General features: G+C 38.7%; 1 protein-coding gene across 3 annotated transcripts in view; it reads right to left on the bottom strand.

Moving 5' to 3' along the window:
- alk (ALK receptor tyrosine kinase) overlaps window positions 1-21,365 on the bottom strand; it is a 613,816-nt gene that overhangs the window by 174,626 nt on the left and 417,825 nt on the right. For all 3 annotated transcript variants that reach the window (XM_057343307.1, XM_057343308.1, XM_057343306.1), the window contains exon 5: window positions 10,846-10,973. In XM_057343307.1, coding sequence (XP_057199290.1) covers window positions 10,846-10,973 — 128 coding nt within the window. The remainder of the gene's footprint in view (window positions 1-10,845; window positions 10,974-21,365) is intronic.

Raw genomic sequence — 21,365 nt, forward strand, 5'->3', positions numbered from 1 at the left:
TCGGGCCCAATGGTAGCCTCGATCCCCCTGAGGTCTTCCCATGAGGGCCGCTTCGCCGCGGCTGCTGATGGGGCGATGGTCTCCTCTTCGCTGTCTCCTCCAGGGGGGTGCCAGAGCTGGACGTTGTCGAAGAGGACCAGGGCTGCTGAGAAGCAGACAATGCCCGGGCCTCGACGGCCGAGGCGGCCGAGTCGCGGCACGGAGGACTGCTTCTTTACTGTCGAGAACCCTCCGGGGGAGGCCGCGTGCGGGTCTCGCGCCCCCCGATGGGCGTGGGGTGAGCGGGGCCACTGCGGCTCGACAGTAACACCAACCAGCCCCCCCTTGTGAGACGGGTGCGTCGAGAAAGCAGACCTTCTCAGCGCTACTCATCTGCGCAAGGATCGGCCAGAGGAGTTTCTCATGGACCACAAGTGTGGACATCGTCCGACCCAGGGCCCGCGTGATCACCTTGGTCGCCCGTAGAGCGAGGTCGGTGGCGGTGCGGGTCCCTGCATACGCGCTGGGTCGGTCTTACCCTCGCAGAGCTCTCTCAACGCCCTGGCCTGGCAGGAGCCATAGCGTGGAGAGAGGAGGCAGCTTGGTCCGCCGCAATGTAAGCTCTCGACACCAGAGATGCCAAGACCCCACATGCTTTGGACGGGAGTCTAGGTCGAGCCCCCCCCCATACTCCACCTGGGGGACAACGGCGTATCCTCTAGCTGTCTCAACCTCGAGGGAAGAGAGGGTGAAGGAACTTTGTTTGACGTGAAACGTGCCGGAAAGGGGCGTTCCAGGTCTTACTAAGTTCCTCATGCACTTCCGCGCTCAAACCCGAGGCGCCATGTAGCCAGCCACGAGCGCCGGGAAAGGCAGTGCGGGCACTGCAACCCAACACTCACGGCGGCCCGGGAAAGCATGGCTGACATTTTGACGTCCGCTTCTTCCTGGGCTCGACCCCCCGAGGGAGGGAGCCCGAGGAATCGTCGGAGTCGGATGGCAGTACGTCACCCCCCGATGCTGCAAGAGACATCTCATCATCACGCATCGTGTCCGAATACGTGATTGAGGAATAAGACGGCGGACGTCTCCTGGGGAACGGTCAGACGAGCGAGACGAGGTGTGAACGGTCCGTGAGCCAGTGGCTGGCGGATTATCACTCACAGTAATCCTCATATCACCCTCGCTGCTTGCCGTAGCGGACGGCAGGGCCGTAGTCCTGCTGCCACGGAACGGGGAGCAAACGAGGTGGTGGCTGAGTCCCGTGGGAACACAGCCACCCGTGACGCAACGTCTGAATCATCACCACCCGCAGTGCGGGCAGGACGTATCCACAACGTCTGCCCCATCGTACTGGAAGCAGGCATCATGTCCGTCCCCCTCCTCGATGAGTGTGTTGCACCCATGAGAACAGCGGGACATGCCACGCTGGAGAAATTTGCTCTTTTAGAAAGGAAATTTGCTCGAACACCTCCAGAACTGCCGAGACGCCCAGGGGAGAGTCACTGCAGGAAGGGACCGTCCGCTGTCCACGTCGTAGATTCCAGCAGAAAAATGATCACCAAAGATCGTAGAGAAGCTCATCAGATGCGTAGGCTCTGAAGAACAAAAGGTGAATGAATGAGCACACCGTCTTCCCTCTTATACCCGGACATCCGGGGAGGAGCCCGCATGCAAATTTCATTCGTCAATTTTCATCGGCCTTTTCTAAATACTCAGAAGATGATAGGTTCTCAAGACAAACCCCATTCTGTCGGTTTGACACAACATCGAGAGACCGACAGAAAGGGAACTGCAGTTGGTTGGTTTTGATTTAAGCCATAATAACTAAAAAAATACAACTAAGGGTGCGTTTACACTTGGCATTAACATGCGATCTCGGTGATCCGAACAAGCAGATCGGATCTTCAGACAGCAGCTTGAAACGGAGCTCTGAATACACCGTATATCATTTACACACAGAAACAAGATTGTATAGTGTTGCTTATAGCTGATGTCAGTAAGCACGCTATTTAGGGCGCAGACCAAAGAAATTACGTGCTGTCACTTTCAGACGAACCAACCCAAATAGACGAGAACGATGTAAGTGGTCGCTTTTGATCATAGTAACTTAGGCCTACTTATGTGATTATTTTATGTGTATGTGACATGAATAAACAAATGATGTGTTTAAAAACACCGTTAGAGTCTGTGTGTGTGCGCGCGAGTGAAACCCTCCACAGCTCAAGTACAAAAGCTTGTCATTTTACAAACGTCCTCTGCTTATACTTTCACATATATGATCATTAATCGTTTTAACCGCGGTTTACTTCCCACCGCTGCCTCGAGTTCAACATGGCTGCGTATCAAATGTGTAACATGCTCATCCTCCCCGTTATACGTGTTGTGTGAAATCTCCCCGCACCGGGGCTATTTTTAAACTGCAGGCTTATTAAAATAATGGGCGGGAAACTATAGAGATCCGATCACATTATCCAGATGTGTAAGCTACTTGTTGACAAGTGTAAACGCGCTGTGTCCTGATTGTCTGAAGATCCGATCTGTTTGTTCGGATCACCGAGATCGCATGTTAATGCCAAGTGTAAACGCACCCTTACACTTGTCTTTTCAATGTGTATGTGGACAACATCCAGATACAGGTCGCATGTTAATGCCAAGTGTAAACGCACCCTAACTAACACAATAAAACACAACAAAAGCATGATAACATAATAAAAAACATTTTTTTTGAAAATTCTTAAAAATGGAGTTATCTCATTTTGGAACCAAACTCTTCATGTATACTTGAAGTACTATACAAGAGAAAGATCATGTCCTTTATTTTCTGTGCTACCACTGGTGGTCAACACAGCGCATTGCTGCTTATTTGCATAAAGTCAAACTCTGCTGAGACTCTCAATGGCAACAATCACTAATATCCTATTAAACTGGCCACTTTCATTAACAATGGATGACTTCTGGTCATTTTGTCACTGCAACTTGTTGTCAATTTTAATAACTATTATAAGTCATGATTTGAAATACAAATATAGAGGCCGGTAGTTTGTTTATGCAATGACATTTGTTTAATTTCTTGAGGCCTGTCATTAGTGCCCAAAGCAAAGCTCAGTCCAAGAACATCTGCTCCTGTTGATTTAAGCAGTGGGCCAGTCCAGCAGGGAAACAATTCATTGTGGTGACATTTTAATAGCTGGCAAATGAAGGGATAGTATCACAAATACTTTGCTAGCTTTGTTGTGTACAAATGTGTACTGATTGTTGACAGTACACATGGAGCCTGACAACAGGGGCAAAGTTAAATGTAAGATGCCCTATAAAGACAAAATATATATAAGATGTGGTCTACAAATCATATCAATCAATTGCCATTATGGTGACATTTGATGAAATTCTGTCCATGAAAACACAAAAAACAGGACAGTTTATCACTTTATGAAGGAACAAACAACCCCTTTCTGTCTATGTGAGTGTTTTTTGCAGAATAAGCAGCAAAATGAAATGTGACAATGCAGCGATTATTCCTCTTTAATGTCTAAAATTTTGTGTAAATTATGAGTTAACAGTAGCATTCAACAAGACCATTGAATAAAGACGCAAGGGGAACGTTAATACACTTTTTACACACTCATAATAGAACTTCTGATACCCAAAAAACACCAGCCATTACATCAAATTGTAGTCAGTAATCAATCCGCTTTTACTCATTAAAAAGTTATTTAATTATCTCATGGTGTAATATAATCAAATGGTGTGTCCTCTGCCACTGATGACACTATCAACTTAATCATCACCACAAAAAAAGATAAAAAATTCATCAGTTGTATAGTTTTAACTGCTATATCTTAAAAGCACTATACGCTTTTAAAGCTTGACATCATATGTCCCTTCAAAACTCCTGTTTTGCACCTTTGAGCACACACTCCCCAGCCATAATCTAGAAGACCCCTGAGTGTCTTCCCCACTGTACTTCTCCTGAATGATTGATGGTTGGGGAAAGGCTTGCCGCACTTCCACGGTCCATCCCGGGCTGTAAAGCAGCAGGTATTCCAGTGTTAAACCCTGACAACTGCACAGCTTAATAGGGAAGGGTATAGCCTGGGGAAGATGAGGTTGCTGGTTCAAACCCCTATAGAGGCCAGTTGCTGTAATAAATGAATAAATACAGCTCATTTTCTTGAATGGCTGTTGGCAAAATAAGAATGCATTCAGAGAAAGGGAGGGTTTTGTGCATGTGTTATATTGATATTTTATGCAATTTTATCTTCATGGGTGTTTTGCTACTTTATAAACATTTAAATCCTTAAGATTTGTATAACTTAATCATTAAAAATGTATTTTTTTAAAGATTGGAACAAACATAACCTTGAGGTTAATACTTTATTAATCTGAATTATTAAAAAAAATAATAATAATAATATGATGGAAAAAATGTGACAACCCAGTATATAAACAAATAAATGCAAAGGAAGTCAAAGCAATGCTATTCATTAAAATGGCATTACTGTCTTGCTCTGAAACATGGTTGTTTGTCTGGTTCACTCATACAAACATGTCACGGCGGTGCGTGGAAGAACCCAATTGCAGGCAGGCGATGAAAGGGTTAAACAAGATATATTTATTAAATAACAGAAACACCCACGATGGGGAAAAACTAAACAAGGTATAAATGAAAAAACAAAGACTTCCCACTTGGGGGTAAAACGTGAAGACAAGATCAAAATAAAACTAAAATCCACAGACAGGGAAGGCAACAAGAACACGTGTAAGCAGACCGCAAGCATATGTAGACCGCAAGCATATGCAGACCGCAAGCGCACAGGACAATGAAACAAGAGGGCATTAAATAGGGCAAGACAAACGAGGGATAATGACACAGGGCAGGTGAGGGTAATGGAACACGGTCGGGAAGTAATACGGAAATGAGAGGGGTGGGGCCAATGACAAGACACTGGAGAGAACGCATATTATTGTCAAAAGGACAATAATATGTTTCTCTCCACACATAACCAAAGACTTTGTCATGGCTCTGCCTCAGGACCAGGAAATCCAAGACTAAAAGAAGCAGAACCATGACAAAACGTATGATGGCCCACAACCTGTCCTCTTTGTAACCGTTCAGCTAGATTTGTGCAAGTATGGTTCACTCCTTAGCGCAAGCAAGTTAATTAGCGAAACACCTTTTAAAAGTGATCGTAAAAAGAATCGACCGAGGAGGGACACTTTCTTCGAAAGTCATTTGACTCACAGTGAGAGATGATGGGAAATTGAACACCTTCACTTTGCACTTGCAGGACGGCACTGCAGTGGTCCTTCACCGTGCACTTCCACCAGAAAAAGAGAGTATAACTCAAAGAATATAAATGGACCTCATCAAACCTCTGCAGAACTCGACTCAGCCTGCCAGACACATTTTTATGATAGTGGTGTAATCAAAATCAGGTTTGCCGGAGGGAGCAAAAAGCAGATGACTCAGACAGAAACAAATAGGGAGCGAGTTAACATTTTATGATTGGATGATCTACAGTACACCTCTGCATTGTCTTGAGTCTGAGGTGAGGGCAGCAAGAGGGTGACAGTGTATTTGAACATATGGTTACAGATGTCAGTGCTCTAACAGGCAGTGTTGTGCAATTTACTTCCAAACTGTAATACATTACAGATTACTTGTTACTGTTATTTAAAAGTAATAATTTACCTTACAATATTCCTGTCTCAGAATTGTAATACGTTATATGACTCCTGTATTACTTTTGAGTTACTTTCACCAAAATAACTACAGAAGTAGAACTTAACATTCTAAAATAAGTCTTTGAATTTTTGTATTTTCAAAATACAAAACACTTTTTGCCAATCAACCTATTTAGACTGCTGATTTCTTGAATTAACAAGGCTATACACAAATAAATACAAAAAATACTATATTAAATGCATTTAAATACAAAATACTATTACAAAATAATAGTATTTTGTATTTCAAATGGATGTATTTGAAACACTGTCCATCTATGCAGTCTAATAAGGAGGTGGATTGGCAAAAAGTATTTCAGTTTGAAAATACAAAAATACTAAATACACTTTTTGCCAATCAACCTATTTAGACTGCTGATTTCTTGAATTAACAAGGCTATGCACAAATAAATACAAAAAATACTATATTAAATGCATTTAAATACAAAATACTATTACAAAATAATAGTATTTTGTATTTCAAATGGATGTATTTGAAACACTGTCCATCTATGCAGTCTAATAAGGAGGTGGATTGGCAAAAAGTATTTCAGTTTGAAAATACAAAAATACTAAGATTAAACACATTTAAATATAAAATACAATAAAAAAATTCAAAGGTATTTAAATACAAAATAGTCCCATCCCATCACTGAACTAGATTATATAGAATTCTAGCTAGTCATCATGTAAACGTTAGCTTACCTTGTCATTGCTGCTGGTCACAGGGATCTTGCTAACTAGCTTCCTGAAAGCAGCCCAATGACCCCTCAAAACCCGTCAAAGGGAATGAAAACTAGCCCAATTATTTTCCGGTGTCAAATCAAAGTTAACAACTGCCAAAAGATGTTTCTATTGCTATATTTACTTATCTGAATGGTTTCCTAGGTATTGTATATATTTTTTTGTTCTGATGAACTCAAAATATGTTTTGGGGGATTTAGGAAAGCAAACAATTGTGGGTCACCTTTGACTACCATTATAATTTTTTCTGCTATGGTAGTCAATGATGCCAAAGAATTTTCAATTGCTAACATTCTAATAAATATCTTTGTGTTCAACCGAACAAAGAAATTTATACAGGTTTGGAACAACTAGAGGGTGAGTAATCCATAACAGAATTTTCGTTTTTGGGTGAAGTGTCCCTTTAAAAAAGATCCCATGTGTGCTCGAGGCCACGCATGGAAATGGACGAGAAATGTGTTTTCTCTTCGTAAGACATGCAAAATCTTGCTTAAGAAATAAGCATGGTTAAGAATTTTTAAGTTTTACTTAATTAATATTGCATATAGGTATTTATAGTCTTTTTAATATTTGACCTGTGTTTCTTTCTCCTTTATCTTAAATGTGTGCTTTCACTGTGCGTGCGTATGGAGGACCGGAAGAGTCGTGTGTAAAGTAATAAAGCATTTCATTGTTTAATAACTAATTCTACAATAAAAATAGGCATTAATACATTTGTTTACAACTTTATTTATTTTTTCAAATATAAATAGGTGAAATGATAAAGTCATTAATTATTTAATGTTTTAATGGGCAATAAAAAGCGTGATTATAAAAATAATTAATAAATGAAATATTAATCCATCAATAAATACTTCAAATTAAAAAGGGTCTTAAAAAAACATAAAACATGCAATAAGTACATCATTTTAAAGTGCATTAATGAATTCCTTTATAAATAGTGGAATTTCAAAATGTATTTGAAAATGCGATTTAAAAAGAGGAATAAATAATTGGATTTACAAATTAAACTACGAATACAAGTTTTAATCAGTCATTTACAAGACTACTTATTTTACCATTTGCATTTCCATTTCCTTGCTGCCTTTCTTTTTCCGCTTTGCTATTCGATTAGCTCAGTCCTTTAGCTTTTCATTTTAGCCTCTCTGTTTAGCATTTCCCTGACACTTTGGGGCCTTGCATTGCTAAAACGAGCTTAAACAATGCAAATTAGCTATGGCGAGAGAGATGTAACAAGCTCTCTGATTGGCTAGTTCCTTGTACGTCATGTTCAGAGGTATGTTAGATGAGCAATGGAGAAGAGGATAGACCTGTTCACTGCACGTGTTATCAGCGCATGCTTTTACTCTAACAGAAATCATAGAAAAGGAAACTTATTGTTAGAACAGGTTAGAACATTCACACTGCATGTGGAAGCAGCAGTGCTGCGGTCATTTTGGCACCGAGTCTATTATTATTCTGTAAAATATTACAGAAAATTGAGTAATGCCTTACACTACTGTGTTACATCAAAAAGTAATATGTTACTGTAATGCATTACTTTTGTAACGCATTACTCCCAACACTGCTACCAGGAGTGTAAATTAAGCAGAACCAGAAAATCTCACCGCTCGTTATTAGTGCTTGCTAAGGCAAGCATCACTTCCACTATAACTCATTTGAACAAACTCCTATTTGTATGTATCGCAGTTCAGTATACCTCACACCTTTGTGGTAAGAACATGAATCATACCTTAAATCGCACTGCTTGTTAAGGAGGTGTGCTATTACTTTTCTAAGATATTGGACTACTTCACCTGGTGGATAGAATGGGTGAATAAAATAATTCCATAGATTGCAGTGGATGAAATTGAGCCATGTCTAGGGGTCAAAATGTTGTTGTACTGTATTGTAACATACAGTATACCTATAACACCTCCGCAATTTGCTTTTGCATAAAATATATGCTTATTGCTTATTAAATAATAAGACTAATAATAGTAACTGATCACAAAATCATCTTTGTTAAAGGAGTAAACATCCACATAGCCACACCTAGAACACAACACAGCAAATTTTGCACCCATACAGATTTTCATCTAAAAAAAATATTTGTTTTGCTTAAATGAATGCTCTTGATAATTTAGCAAAGCTAATGCAACAAAAACAACCAACTGGCTACTTGTAGCGCTTCTTAGATTACCGCAATTACTTCATCTCATTAAGAGAGAATTTCAAGCCTTATCAAGCACATCTATCTAACACAACCACATACACACAGGCCTCAGCTTTGCAAATCAGCTCGTCAAACAACAACACCTTTTCGGGTAGGTAATTCGAGATCTAGTGACAGGTGCTTCAGGAAGACAAGCCATGCTGTGAAGCGTGTCAATCTGCTAATATCTATTATGGCAAGCGAGAACGGATTAAAGGAGAGATAAGGAGAGAACAGGGCATTTAGCAGCAAGAACAGAGGAACACATCGTGCCTCAGAACAGGAACAGCCTGTCAAACGTAGTGACCCCCAGAGGGATTTGTTTGGGCAGACACAAGAAACAAGGCTACTGAGCTACACCACCCTGACACAATTAGAGCTCTGTCTGCTTCTGAATTTGCATGACAAGCAGTGTTCTGTTCCCTGTGGTCAGACATGGGCAATTTCCCCACCAGTTATTGAATCAGGAAGCACAGAAAAAAGAGGAAAAAATAGAGCGAGAAGAAACATTTGAGTTGCTGTAGTTGTTCTATAAGGCATGAAGGCTGTGCAGAAAATGTGGTTTAAATGAGGAAGTGGGAAAAGACAGTTGCTCTACAAGCATGGGTGTAAAGTCTGGGGAATACTGAAAAGCAATGTTTCAAGGCATCAGACTGTTGTATAATGTGTTTTTCTACCTTTGAAATTGACCTTATCTGATAAATAAGTCACACTTTACAATCTGGTTCATTGAGTTAAGTGCATTAAAGCTTTTATAAAATGAATCATTATTCATTTTTGTATTATTCTATTTATATATTATTCTGGTATTCATGTTCATTTAAAAGTCTATTGGTAATTTTTTATTCATGTTAATAAATAAATGTTGAACTCATGTTAATACAATTTGAAATGTGATTGTGTGATAATATATGTAGAAACGAACATTGAACTAGATTAATAAACGTCGTAAAACATTGTTTATTGTTTAGCATATTATTTTACTGCAATGCTAACTAAATAAAGCTAGTGATAAATAAAGAACTAATGTTAAAGTCCCAGTGAAATTAAAAATTACAATTCTTATTTTTTATGAAATATTGCAGCGTTTGTAGTAAATAGCTTATCAATGTGGGTCATTTTCTTTTTAAAATTCATGTACCCTCATAATCTTCAGTTAAAATCTGAAAATGCACTTCCGCCCTGAATTGACTATCCATCTCAAATGACGTAAATTAGATGGCTTGGACGGAGCATCCGTTAACTCCCCCCTTTCAACTGTCAGTCTGCTGCCAGTTTCATTTCAAAATGCAACAGCTGTTTTTAAACATCCAATCAATTCGCAGTGAAAAACGCAAGCCACGGCCTTTGAAATTCCTTTTCACTCGGAAATGTGTCAGAATACGAAAGTAAAAACGATCGCAACTACCGGTTCCACAGGGACTTTTAATAACTTGCTGAAAATGTGTTAGCATTAAATTGTATAATGTGACTTGGCAGTAGGTTAACATTCTGTATTGTATATTGTTCCAATATATATTAATCAATCAAAGGTGGAGCTTTGATCTCTCCAAAATTGACATATAGTGACACTTTATTTTAGTTATGTATGTCTTGGTTATTGACATGACCCTCTAGTCAACTGCAGCATTCTGTGGTCAAAAAGTTTTGAATGTTGACCACTGAACTGAATACTTGCCTGCTGTCCCTGGGAACATCACACTCTGCAGTCTTTTCCAAATAATCCATACATTTCAAACAATAGTACATGTCCATTTACTTTTTTTTTTTATAAGCACCCATGTAAGAAGAGCCATAGTGTACAGTCAGTTGGCAATTATTGAAACATAAGATAAATAAATAAAATAAGATAAAACAGCAAAGCAGACCATCACAGTACTGTCAATCTGTGAAATTAACAGAACATTGAAGCCTTAAAGGTAGTTCTCTACTTTGGATTAAAGAACAACATTTAAATCAAAGAAATACAGCAGAAATGTAAAATCTCAGGAAAAGTACATAACTTGAAAATCAACACACACAATAATACTAACAGTGAATCATGAGTATAGAAAAAAGTCTGGTTTCTCAGTCGATTTTAAACTTGTTTGTATTTAAGAACAAAAAGGTCATGCTTAAAAATCCTCACTCTCACATACAATTTACTCGTTTTAGGACCACAAAGAGGTTTTAAAAAAGTGTTCAAGAGATAAAAACCTTACCTATGGTGCAATTGGTGGTGAAACGAAAGTCATAGGTCGCTCTCTCCATGTTGCCGGGCTGGTTGTAGCTGGAAGAAATCCTGAAGGGTTTGCTACGAGCGCCCAAGCTCAGGTGCACCACCGCCCAGCTGAAAAGAAGAGAAAGAACCAGCAAGATCAGCACCAGGACCAGACAGCAGGGTCGGTGCAGTGTCTGCAGTGGGCTGTATGAGGTTATGGTAGCCCCTGGCAGACCCTCCTCAGTTTGCCTTAGTTCTACAGTCTCTGGAGAGCTTACAGAGGGACTCGGCTGGTCTTCTGACACCAAGCCAGCACCCTCTGCCATTTTGGGGTCATCCTCTGCTGATGCATCGCACATTTTTCCAGATACCCACTGTGTTCGTGGAACCTCGTGTAAGCAAAAGTCAAAGCCTAGTCCCACAAACGTATTTGTCTATAAGTGTTTATAGATGTTGTTTCCGATGGATGTCTATGCAAGAATGCAGGGATGTGCGGTTGCTCTGCGGTTTTGTGTGCATTTAAACAAATCACCTCTCATGAGGAAGTCAATGATCTAACTAATTTTATTAAGCAAATTGCTTAGATTTCAATTTTCTAGAGGCTAGTGACCAATGGCTTTTTCCCCTCCCTTTTCTCTCCACCCTATTCCGTGTTTTTTTTTCTCCCTGGACCAGTAACCTGCCTGTTGTGTTGTTTCTAACCTCACTGCAGGATTTGCATTGACGTCTGATTTGCTCAACAACAGGAGTTGAGACCCATGACTAAGTGGGCGGTGATTCTCTAAACAAACATGTAGACAGATAGCAATCACAGGGAAATGAAGACAGGCAGCTCTCTTACATAGATGATGCACTTGGATGCACTTGAATAAAGAATATTGTTCCACGTTTCCCTAAAGTTTTCAATGAGCTAGTGTTTGTAGTGTTTTACGACCAATTTCAGTTAATTAAGTGCGACTTAACACAAATGTCTGTACAGTATTTTCATGTTATATATGTTTGTGCATGCAAATCCTAGCAAGACAGCACAACAACGCATTTGACTGAGCGTATGGAGAATTGAACTTGTCACCAAAGCCTCTGGTTTTCATCATTGCTAATGTTGTTTTGTAGATGCAAAATAATACATATTAATGTGTACAAATGTGCAATATATTATCATTAGGGTTGCATTTGGAAAATCACTTCAATGCTCTTAGCAGACATCCTCAAATTACTTTTGCAATATGGAAAAACACACGCTCTCACAATCAGACTTGACTTTCTATAATATCAACTTTGTTCTGGTAGAAGCTTGCTTCTATATAATTAACATGCAATTTTAAAATGCTTGTAATAATGATTAGCATACCACACATTCCATTTGCATAATTTCAAATCCAACACTATTTTAGACTAAACATGCGCCTCTGCATGGAAGGAAGGGAAATAATTATATCCACATACAATGTCTTTGGACTGTGTCATTATTAAATACACTGTGGGATATCAAAGCATTTGTGTTCAAGGCATAGTGAAAAACAACATCTGTGGTGCAGTTATAGTGTAACAACCCTATGCTGACATAACAGTATGCATTATTACAGTCAGTAGTGTGGCATAGAAAATAGTATGTTTCCGCTGATCTAATAAAAAACATGTTAGGATTAAAATGAGCTCTCTTTATGATACCTATTCCTATGTAGTTAAATCTCACACCCAAAAACCTTATTTATTATACACTGTTTAGTTAACAAAGACTAACATATAGAAAAAAATGAATTTATTTATTTTATTGTTAATGTCATTTGATTACTTTACCTATCCCTAACTTTTTTGGATCATACTGTAAGAAATTTAGAAAACTGCTGGGATAACTTCCATGCATTAGCATATTTTTACAACTAAATCAGTCAAAAGTAAACTTTAAAAGTAAACAAACGAATCGTTTGTGATGAATTAATAATAAATCCAAACAGCATGCAGAGATGCGGAAATCAAACATTCACATAAGATAGTGTGCCATCTAGGAATGTGATTTGGGATGCACCAATTCTAGTATCATTTCAGAATATTCTTCTTGCTCAGCAAATTCAGCATTTTTTATGTATTCAACACAACCAAAACATACTATTTAATGTAGATCTCAGCTTGAGGCTCTCAAACATTTATGAGAGAGAGAGTGAGCATCTCAACAAAATTGAGACGGAACTCCACTTCCTAACAGAATGCACAAAATACACGGATATGCGGACAATGTTTTATGGAAAAATCAAGTCCATACACCAGACGTTTGAAAGTCTGTCAAACGATCAGAAACTGATGTATCTGTTAGGAGAACACAAGGACTGCTGTGTGTTAGCTGCACAATATGTGTCTGCCCTGTCACAACAAAAGAGAAAACAATGAATCTGCCCTGACCTGATGTTTACAATACTGTATATGTACATAGCATTATATTATTATATCCCTTTAGTCTGCTACTGAAATGTATATTTTGCTTTTGTAAATCTTTGTTTAAACTATGCTCTGTTTCTGTTTTTATATATTTACATATATTATAAACCACTTTAAGTTGCACTACATACATCACACTTTAGAAAAAAATCTCATGCAAGGTTTAATAATATGACTAATAAGCAATGCCCCGATAACACTTTTCATTATTATTAGCATTATAACTAATTTAACATAATCATTCCACCTTATGGGTTCCAGACCAGCGCTGAAATCTGAGTGTCTTTTAAATAGATACACATCAATTACGATACACTGTTAATTCATCGTGTGTTTCATTAACATTGTTTTGATTAAATCTTTTTTTGAGGTCACCAAGGCTGTTGCTTTGTGGTTGCTAAACAATCCATCAGGATTCTGAAAGATGCATCTGCCATTCTGCAATGACTATTTTCATGAAGAACACAGTGAAGACACTTAGAGCGCTTTTCCACCATCGTGCCGAACCGTTTACGATGCTATCATTCCACTCTGTGCCGATCCAGGCCAGCCGGTACGTAAATAGTTTCATTTTCCACCGCTGGGCTGATAACGGACCTTTTCAGAATGTAAACACAAATGCATCTCGCGCTGCCTTGGTAATGCAATAGACTGAACTATTACTTGAAAAACGCTTTTATTTCTCTTGGTACGCCCCAGCTGCAGCTGTTAACCAGCTAAGTTAACTTTATTTCCTATTTTAAAAACGCGCTATTTTGGCTACAGAGAGAAACTGTTTGTTTGTAATCGTGCTGTGCCGAACCAGGCTCACGTGGAAACATAACCGTTACCGTTTCAGACCGTGCCTAGAACGGTGCGAGGGTTGAAAAGTTCTCATAGGTATCACTTTACAATAAGGTTTAATTTGTTAGAATCAGTTAGTTAGCATCATGCATTGGCTAACTTAAACTAACAACGAGTAATACTTTTACAGCACTTTTTATTCTTAGTTCATGTTAATTTTAGAATTTACTAATACACTTTTAAAGCCAAAAGTTGTATCTGTTAAAATTAGTTAATGCACAATAAATTAACATAAACAATTGTATTGAGTAACATTATTAAATACTTAAAAACTGTATGGCTCATTGCTAGTTCCTGTTAGCTGATGCATGTTAACAAATGAAACCTTAAAGTAAAGTGGTACCAACACCTATAAAATGGGACCCAATGTTTACTCTTACCGAAAAAAACCCCACATGTGATCCTATGGGTTTCATAAGGAACCCAAAAATGTTCCAAAAGCATGTAAACCTGTGTTTTTGCTTATGTAAAATTAATTTGGCTTTTCTGTGAGGGTATAAATAATGGAGGTTAAACAATATACTATATATAAAACAATATGGTGACAGAAAAGGTTACTATACTGTATGTGTATACTTTATTTGATCACAAATGCTGAAAACAGCGCAAATGTCTCTGAAATCCATCCACTATAAAAAAAATATGTCTTCAATTTTTTATGTGTTGTGGTGGTTGTGTTATAGTAAATATAAAGCTTTTTTTATTTTGACAGCCAAGTAATTTAGAGCTCAGAAAGATGTCTCCTATATAATAATCTAGAGCAATGAATTATTTGTCAATGTGTGTCTGTGTCATTAACACACAGACTCACAATCAAAAACTCCTGCTAAGATTCTTATCCCATCTCATTGGTCAAGCAAAATTCTGGGATGCTTCACTATTTTTATTATTCAGCTTGCCATTATTCACGCCAAACTGCTGACAGACAAGGCTTAAAAAGGAAACATGTTCAATGTTGAGGATGAATGACCAAAGCAGCAGATCCTCAGCATTACAAAAGGTAGATGAGATCAATAGGAGGAGGCAGACCAGTGGCTCTAATGTTTAGAGAATCGCACCACCCATTTTAGTGTCATCGATTTTGACTGTCAAATCACACAGTGCATATCAAACCGGCAGCGATAGTGTGCACAAACTGTCGATTAGATGCACCACTTTGACAAAGTGGGCCAAATAAATGCTACTTCCCCAAATGGAATGGAACATATTTGAATACTGTCAGAGGAGATTTTTTTTCTGGTCACAGCAAACAGGACAGTTACTCTGAGTTACTCAGGATGTGACGCAGTTTTGTATGGATCTAATATGCTTCACATTAACATTTTTATATCTTTACTGCAGGAAGTTGCTCTGAAAAGAAATTGTGAAAATGTTTCAGGCCACAACTCCATTAGCAGTTCACTTGCAAATGAACAGTAAGCAGCTCAAGAATTATATTTTCAGATATGTGTTTAAATTCAGGCTGTTTTGCAGAATAATGTACCCAGTGACAACATTTCCGAATACATAGCGCAACAGTCATAATTCCCATGCGTTTACGCCTTTGGCATATGTCTCCTGATCTGACGCAAATTATGGCTAGAGACAAAAAGACGTTGTTGGCATTCAGGTCTTGTAGCACATTTCTAGTCATAAAGTACTAATTTGCCTAATTTAAATATGACTTTCTTAATAAAAGTGTCTGGTCTCATTGAAAATATGTTTGTTTTCATAATCTTTCATAAAATATTTCATCAAAATGTAATAACTCTCTCCTCCTCTGAAATGGATTTTCTGCTGACATAACCAAGGGTGCATGAGCGGGGGAAATAATACAAGCTAATTCGATTTTTGTTTTCGGAGAAAAACCTGAGTGGTGCTTGCCCTTGCAAGTTGCTGCCATGACGATAGTGTAGGTATAGTTGATCGGAGGTACTGACCTGAAGTCAAAAGCGCCTACAATCCACATTCCTGGCATATACAGTAGATATACTTTTTGAGAAAAAAAATAGATAGCAAACCTGAGATGACATTTATGTCTATAGCATAAACAGAGCAGGAAAGAATAAGTCACAAGGAAAGGAATTTGTTCAATGCAGTGGGAGTAATGCTTGTCTACAGCAATAAAAATGTCATCACACAAAAGTTACAACATTACAAACACACACAAAGTAAAACATTACATTCAGTCAAATTCTGATAAAATCTAGTTCTATTCTGAATATTCTTGTCACTCTGAAATTTGTAACATGGAAAAACATGCATTGTGAACGCAAATGTTGTCTTTAACATGTCAATCTTCAGCACATTAAAAAAAGTCATTCTTGAACAGATAAAAGCAGAAGCTACAGTACATATTATGTTTAAAACGCAATGCAAAGAGGCAACCTGGTTTACTGATCTGGGTCTTAACCGCTGTGTTATCCTACAAACCCATAGCCTGACTTAATATGATGATCTCACATTCACACAAACACAGTCCACAGGACATGAATATCAACCTGAGTTATCATTCAGTTCTGCTCCTCCATGCCCACATTACCCATGCAGGTTCAGCCAAGATGCTCTCAGGGCAGGTTAAAGCGGTTGGCTAGGTGTGTAAATATCATAAGGTTGAAAAGAGCCGGACACAGTGGGTCTGTGAAGGGAGGTGGAATGAAACCAAGCTGACATCATTAAACTGTCACTGGACATGGATGAGCTCCTGCTTCTCGCTGTCCTGCTCCATCCATCCGGATGGATGGAGCAGGGTTAAAGCAAGACACGAATGCCAGTTGTGAAGGATTGAGAGGCAGAACAAATCAGGCTTTTGGTAGCCAGCTGCCAAATGTAATGTGGCAGTCCTATGCTGCTTGTGTGTTTGTGAGAGTGTGTGTGTGTTTAAATCCACTCGACTGCATTACTCTGCCAGAACTAATCACATTATACCTGTAATTGGTTTTGCAATGTGCGCGGCACACAAGATAGCAGCAGAAAGAAGCTCAGGCTGTTTATTTGCTCAGGTAGACTTCTGTGCAGCTGTGCAGACATGTTCATACTAATTTCTGTAATCTTTGCAATCTCACACATAATTTGACATTTTGGGTCTTTTTTTGCAAAGCAAAATCAGCATGTCATTCAAGTTAATTTGGGACAAGACAGATTGTTTGAGACAGACGGTAATTTCTCGATTTCCTTCCAGACTATTCAGCTTTCTGGAAAATGTATTTATTTTTCTATAATCTCACATTTGTTAAAGTACAGAACCATCTGATGAGGCTGATGATGCCCTGGTGGATTATCTATGATTACATAAATTCTGACTATAGCTCTATAAATCTAATATCCAGTAGTCCGTGGCGTATATTTTTAATCCAAAAATTATTATTATTATTATTAATAATAATAATAGAATAGAATAGAAGAGAATAGAATAGAATAGAAATCTCATATCTGTTCTATTAAAAATGTCTCCTCTGTATTATTTGTTATGAAACAAAAACGTCACAACAAGTTCAAAGAGAGTGTAACCATTCTTGTGCTACATTCACATACACATCACAAACGTGTTGTTAATTTACCTCACAAGACTCAAGGAAAACACACACAAACGTCCATGTGTAATTCCTGTAATGAATTCACTGCCGCTGTGCTAGTGTCATGAAATTGCAGAGATGAAGGAGTATGGAAAAAATAAGAAAACTCACATGACAAACTGCTTGCATTTCTAGGTTGAATTAAGTTCAGAATTCAATTACCCAGCATCCTCAGACTTAAAAAGAAAGAAGAAAAAAGTTCAGAATATCAGACTGCAGCAGTTAACAGAAACTTGGCCGTTTTTGTGAAGCCGTTTTAACGCTACAGTACTCAAAGTGATTTGTTAATGCCATGACATCAATCACACTTTAATTATGTTGGTTTGTTTTTCTTTTTTTTCACCTCAAATTCTATTTCTGCAGTGTGCGTCCTTTTTTCAAATAACACAATAAGCTTGGAATCACTAGCCCTCAGAGACAAGTTAAATTTTTCTTTGTGTTTACACAAACATGGAAGAAGTCAATGGAAGAGTCAATGACTTTTAACCACATTTCATTAGTGCTGCTCCCTTTGTCTCTTCTCATATTCCAATGATGTCCCCTTTCTCAGCATTCCTCTTTCTCTTGGTATCTGAACTGCAATATTCTTGTTGGTGGCTCTGTTTTAAAGTAACATGGAATATTTTATGTCTCATGACAGTGTCTGCGAAAAAGTAACATTGTTCAGATCATATTATAGCGGAATTTTTGCTTCCCTACTCTCTGTCTAATATCTTCTGCTCTAGACATTGCTTATCGAAGAATTGGCCCTTCCTGCACTGTGACTACTTCAATAATACTCAGTTTTAAAGCCACAATATGGAAGAATTTTGTTATCCAAAAATCACTTGCACAGTGTGATATATTTCATGCAGTTGTGTACTTACATTATCCCAAATGTTCCCAAGAATGTGCAAATCCAGAAAAATTCCTATTTAAAATAATAGCCCGTCCCTTGTCTCCCTTGTATTTGTCGCATATCAGTGACTTAATATCCAGTGCTCCGCACTACCCTCAGTTTCCGGTTTTAGAAACTACGGCAATACGCAAATGTGGAAGTGGTTATACAGCATCTGGCACGCAGCATATGTTATTATGGATCACGATTACTCTTTGGTGAGTAAAGGAAACCCGAAAAAGTGTAAACGTAGGCCAAATGAGGCAAGCAGGCTTATGGACAAACGAAGAAATAAAACAAGGATTAATATCCTTTTTAATAATAATAAAAGTGTTTTCTAAATGGAGAGAGTTTTGCGACCAACTTGGACTCGACAGTCTCCGCTCTCGCATGTGTTTTAATATACAGTAGGGATGCTCATTTCGGTTAATTTCCCTAACCGAGAACCAACACTCGTTATCCGAACATTAATCGTTAACCGATAAGATTAGTAGAGATAACGCCTCGGGAAGCGCGTCACATTTGCTTTCCACCAGCCAGTCTTGGCTAAACATATATAAATCCGATCTGCTATACCACCCAAAATACAAACATTATTTTTTACTTATTCATATTTCACATTCGTATTTTTGTCACGTCTAAAAGAAGGCAGGGAAAACCACTGGTCATGCCGTTTTCTTCTCCTTTCCAAAGCGCACGGGCAGCTGATGCTAAGCACCCATGAGATACGTTTATGTAAAGGATAAATAGATGGCTAGCATTGAAATTCCCTTGCAGTAGCTCCGCTAATAGCTTTGCTGAGCTGTAGACAGGCAGGGAAGACAGAGAATGTCACAGCGCATTGTGAGCGCGATTGTCACGTGTCTACATTTAAAACAGAATTTGAGCTGGAGCAAGGCTGGCAGTGGCACTCCGTTTGGAGGAGTAAAGCCCTGACAAATGTGGCCTCAACAATCAGATGAATTACACGTGTCCTGTTTTGTCAAGTGATTTGCGTTATCGGATTTTAATCTGTCTCGAAAACATTTCGGAGGGCATTTACACCTAGTCGCACACGTCTGCACGCTCCGTGAGTTAATGCTTAGCATGTTTTTCTTTCACCATACAGAAAACTAAAAACATGTATGATTTAATAGTCATTTAAAACGTATTATGAAATTATTTTGATTATTAAAAAAATATTATTAAACTTAAAATAAACATACCTTTTTAATCGTTTAACTGATAGTATTAACCGGTCAACATTTTAACTGTCGGTTAATGGTTAACCGGTCAATATGAGCATCCCTATTACACAGGTAAGCACATTTTTTTATTGTACACGAAATACTCATGCACAGATTATTTGAATAGTTATGAATACAGTTACCCTATGAAATACAGTATATGTCGCACAAACATATGTAGCCAATAATGTTACTTGTAAATGCTGTGGGTTCGTTCCAATTTACTTTTTAAACGACGATTGTATGACTGTTTTAAACACATAAAACTGTAGGGTCTGGTCGGATCAAAGGCTACCATTTGGGATCGTAAAACACAACAAGATTCAAACAGGCACCAACGAGTCTGATCCAACTGCCCTATCTCAAAACCATCATCACTGACCAGGAGAGATTCCAATACTCTCCCCTGGACTTCAAAGGAGGTTCTTGAGGGGGGGGGGGGCAGGGCTGTTCACCAACGTGAGAAAAGCCATGTGGCCCCCAGGGACTGAGAGCCTCAAATTCTTCCAAAAGAATGTCTCTTTCTCTTTCCTTAGCCACAAAAGTCTGGTTTAAAGTGTATATACAAACATCCCCACATTGTATGCTTGTCCCCATGTTATTCTCCTTCACCTATAACCTCAAAGGCATGTGTGCTTAGTGGTATTCTGTGTATATTTACATTCTTGTACAAACTACAGGTTAATGTAATTATAATCCTTTCATGTTTCATATCTAAATGTTTCCCTCTTCATTTCTTAGAATATGGTGTATAGCACAGTAATGTATTTTATACCATACTCATTTTAGTTTATTCTAAGACTATTCCTGCTCCAAACTCCCAGGCGACCATAAATGCAAATGAATTAGTGTGCCGGACAAAGAAACATGTTTTCGCGCCCAAAAGCATCTCATTACATTGGATCGCCCACCTTGGAGGGGCGTGACGCCCCCGGGGTTAAAACATCTGTGCAAGAAGGAAACAGCGCTCGCTTGTGTGTGTTCGCGCTCGCTCGTGTTCGTGCACCCTCTCGAGATCTGTCTCTCTCCTCGGAGACAGCTTCTTCCGGCAGTTTGCTTCGGCTAAGTTCGTTCTACATTCGTCAGCCAATCCGGCTCTAAGAAAGAATCCGACGGACTCAACCGCTCGCTTTGAACTCATCAGGACTCTGAAACCTTTTTGCACACTCACCAGCACAACCAGGAAGCCAATGCAAGTATCCGATCTATTTCTAAATAGCTGCGCTTAAGCTTTGCCCCTTTTAAATAAGGAGATTGTCCTTGATGGTTTATGCAGATGCGAATAGCTGATTTAATACTGCCACTCTTTGCTTTATCGCACATAACAATAATATTTTAAAATATACTTCTACATTTTAATAATTTCACATTTAATCTTCAAATTGATGTAGAAACAACATTTCCCTTTCTGTCGGTCTCTCGACGTTGTGTCGAACCGACAGAATGGGGTTTGTCTTGAGAACCTATCATCTTCTGAGTATTTAGAAAAGGCCAATGAAAATTGGCGAATGAAATTTGCATGCCGGGCTCCTCCCCGGATGTCCGGGTATAAGAGGGAAGCCGGCGTGCTCATTCATTCACCTTT

This window comes from Triplophysa rosa, linkage group LG10, assembly GCF_024868665.1.
Source record: "Triplophysa rosa linkage group LG10, Trosa_1v2, whole genome shotgun sequence".
In the NCBI taxonomy this organism is placed as follows: domain Eukaryota; kingdom Metazoa; phylum Chordata; class Actinopteri; order Cypriniformes; family Nemacheilidae; genus Triplophysa; species Triplophysa rosa.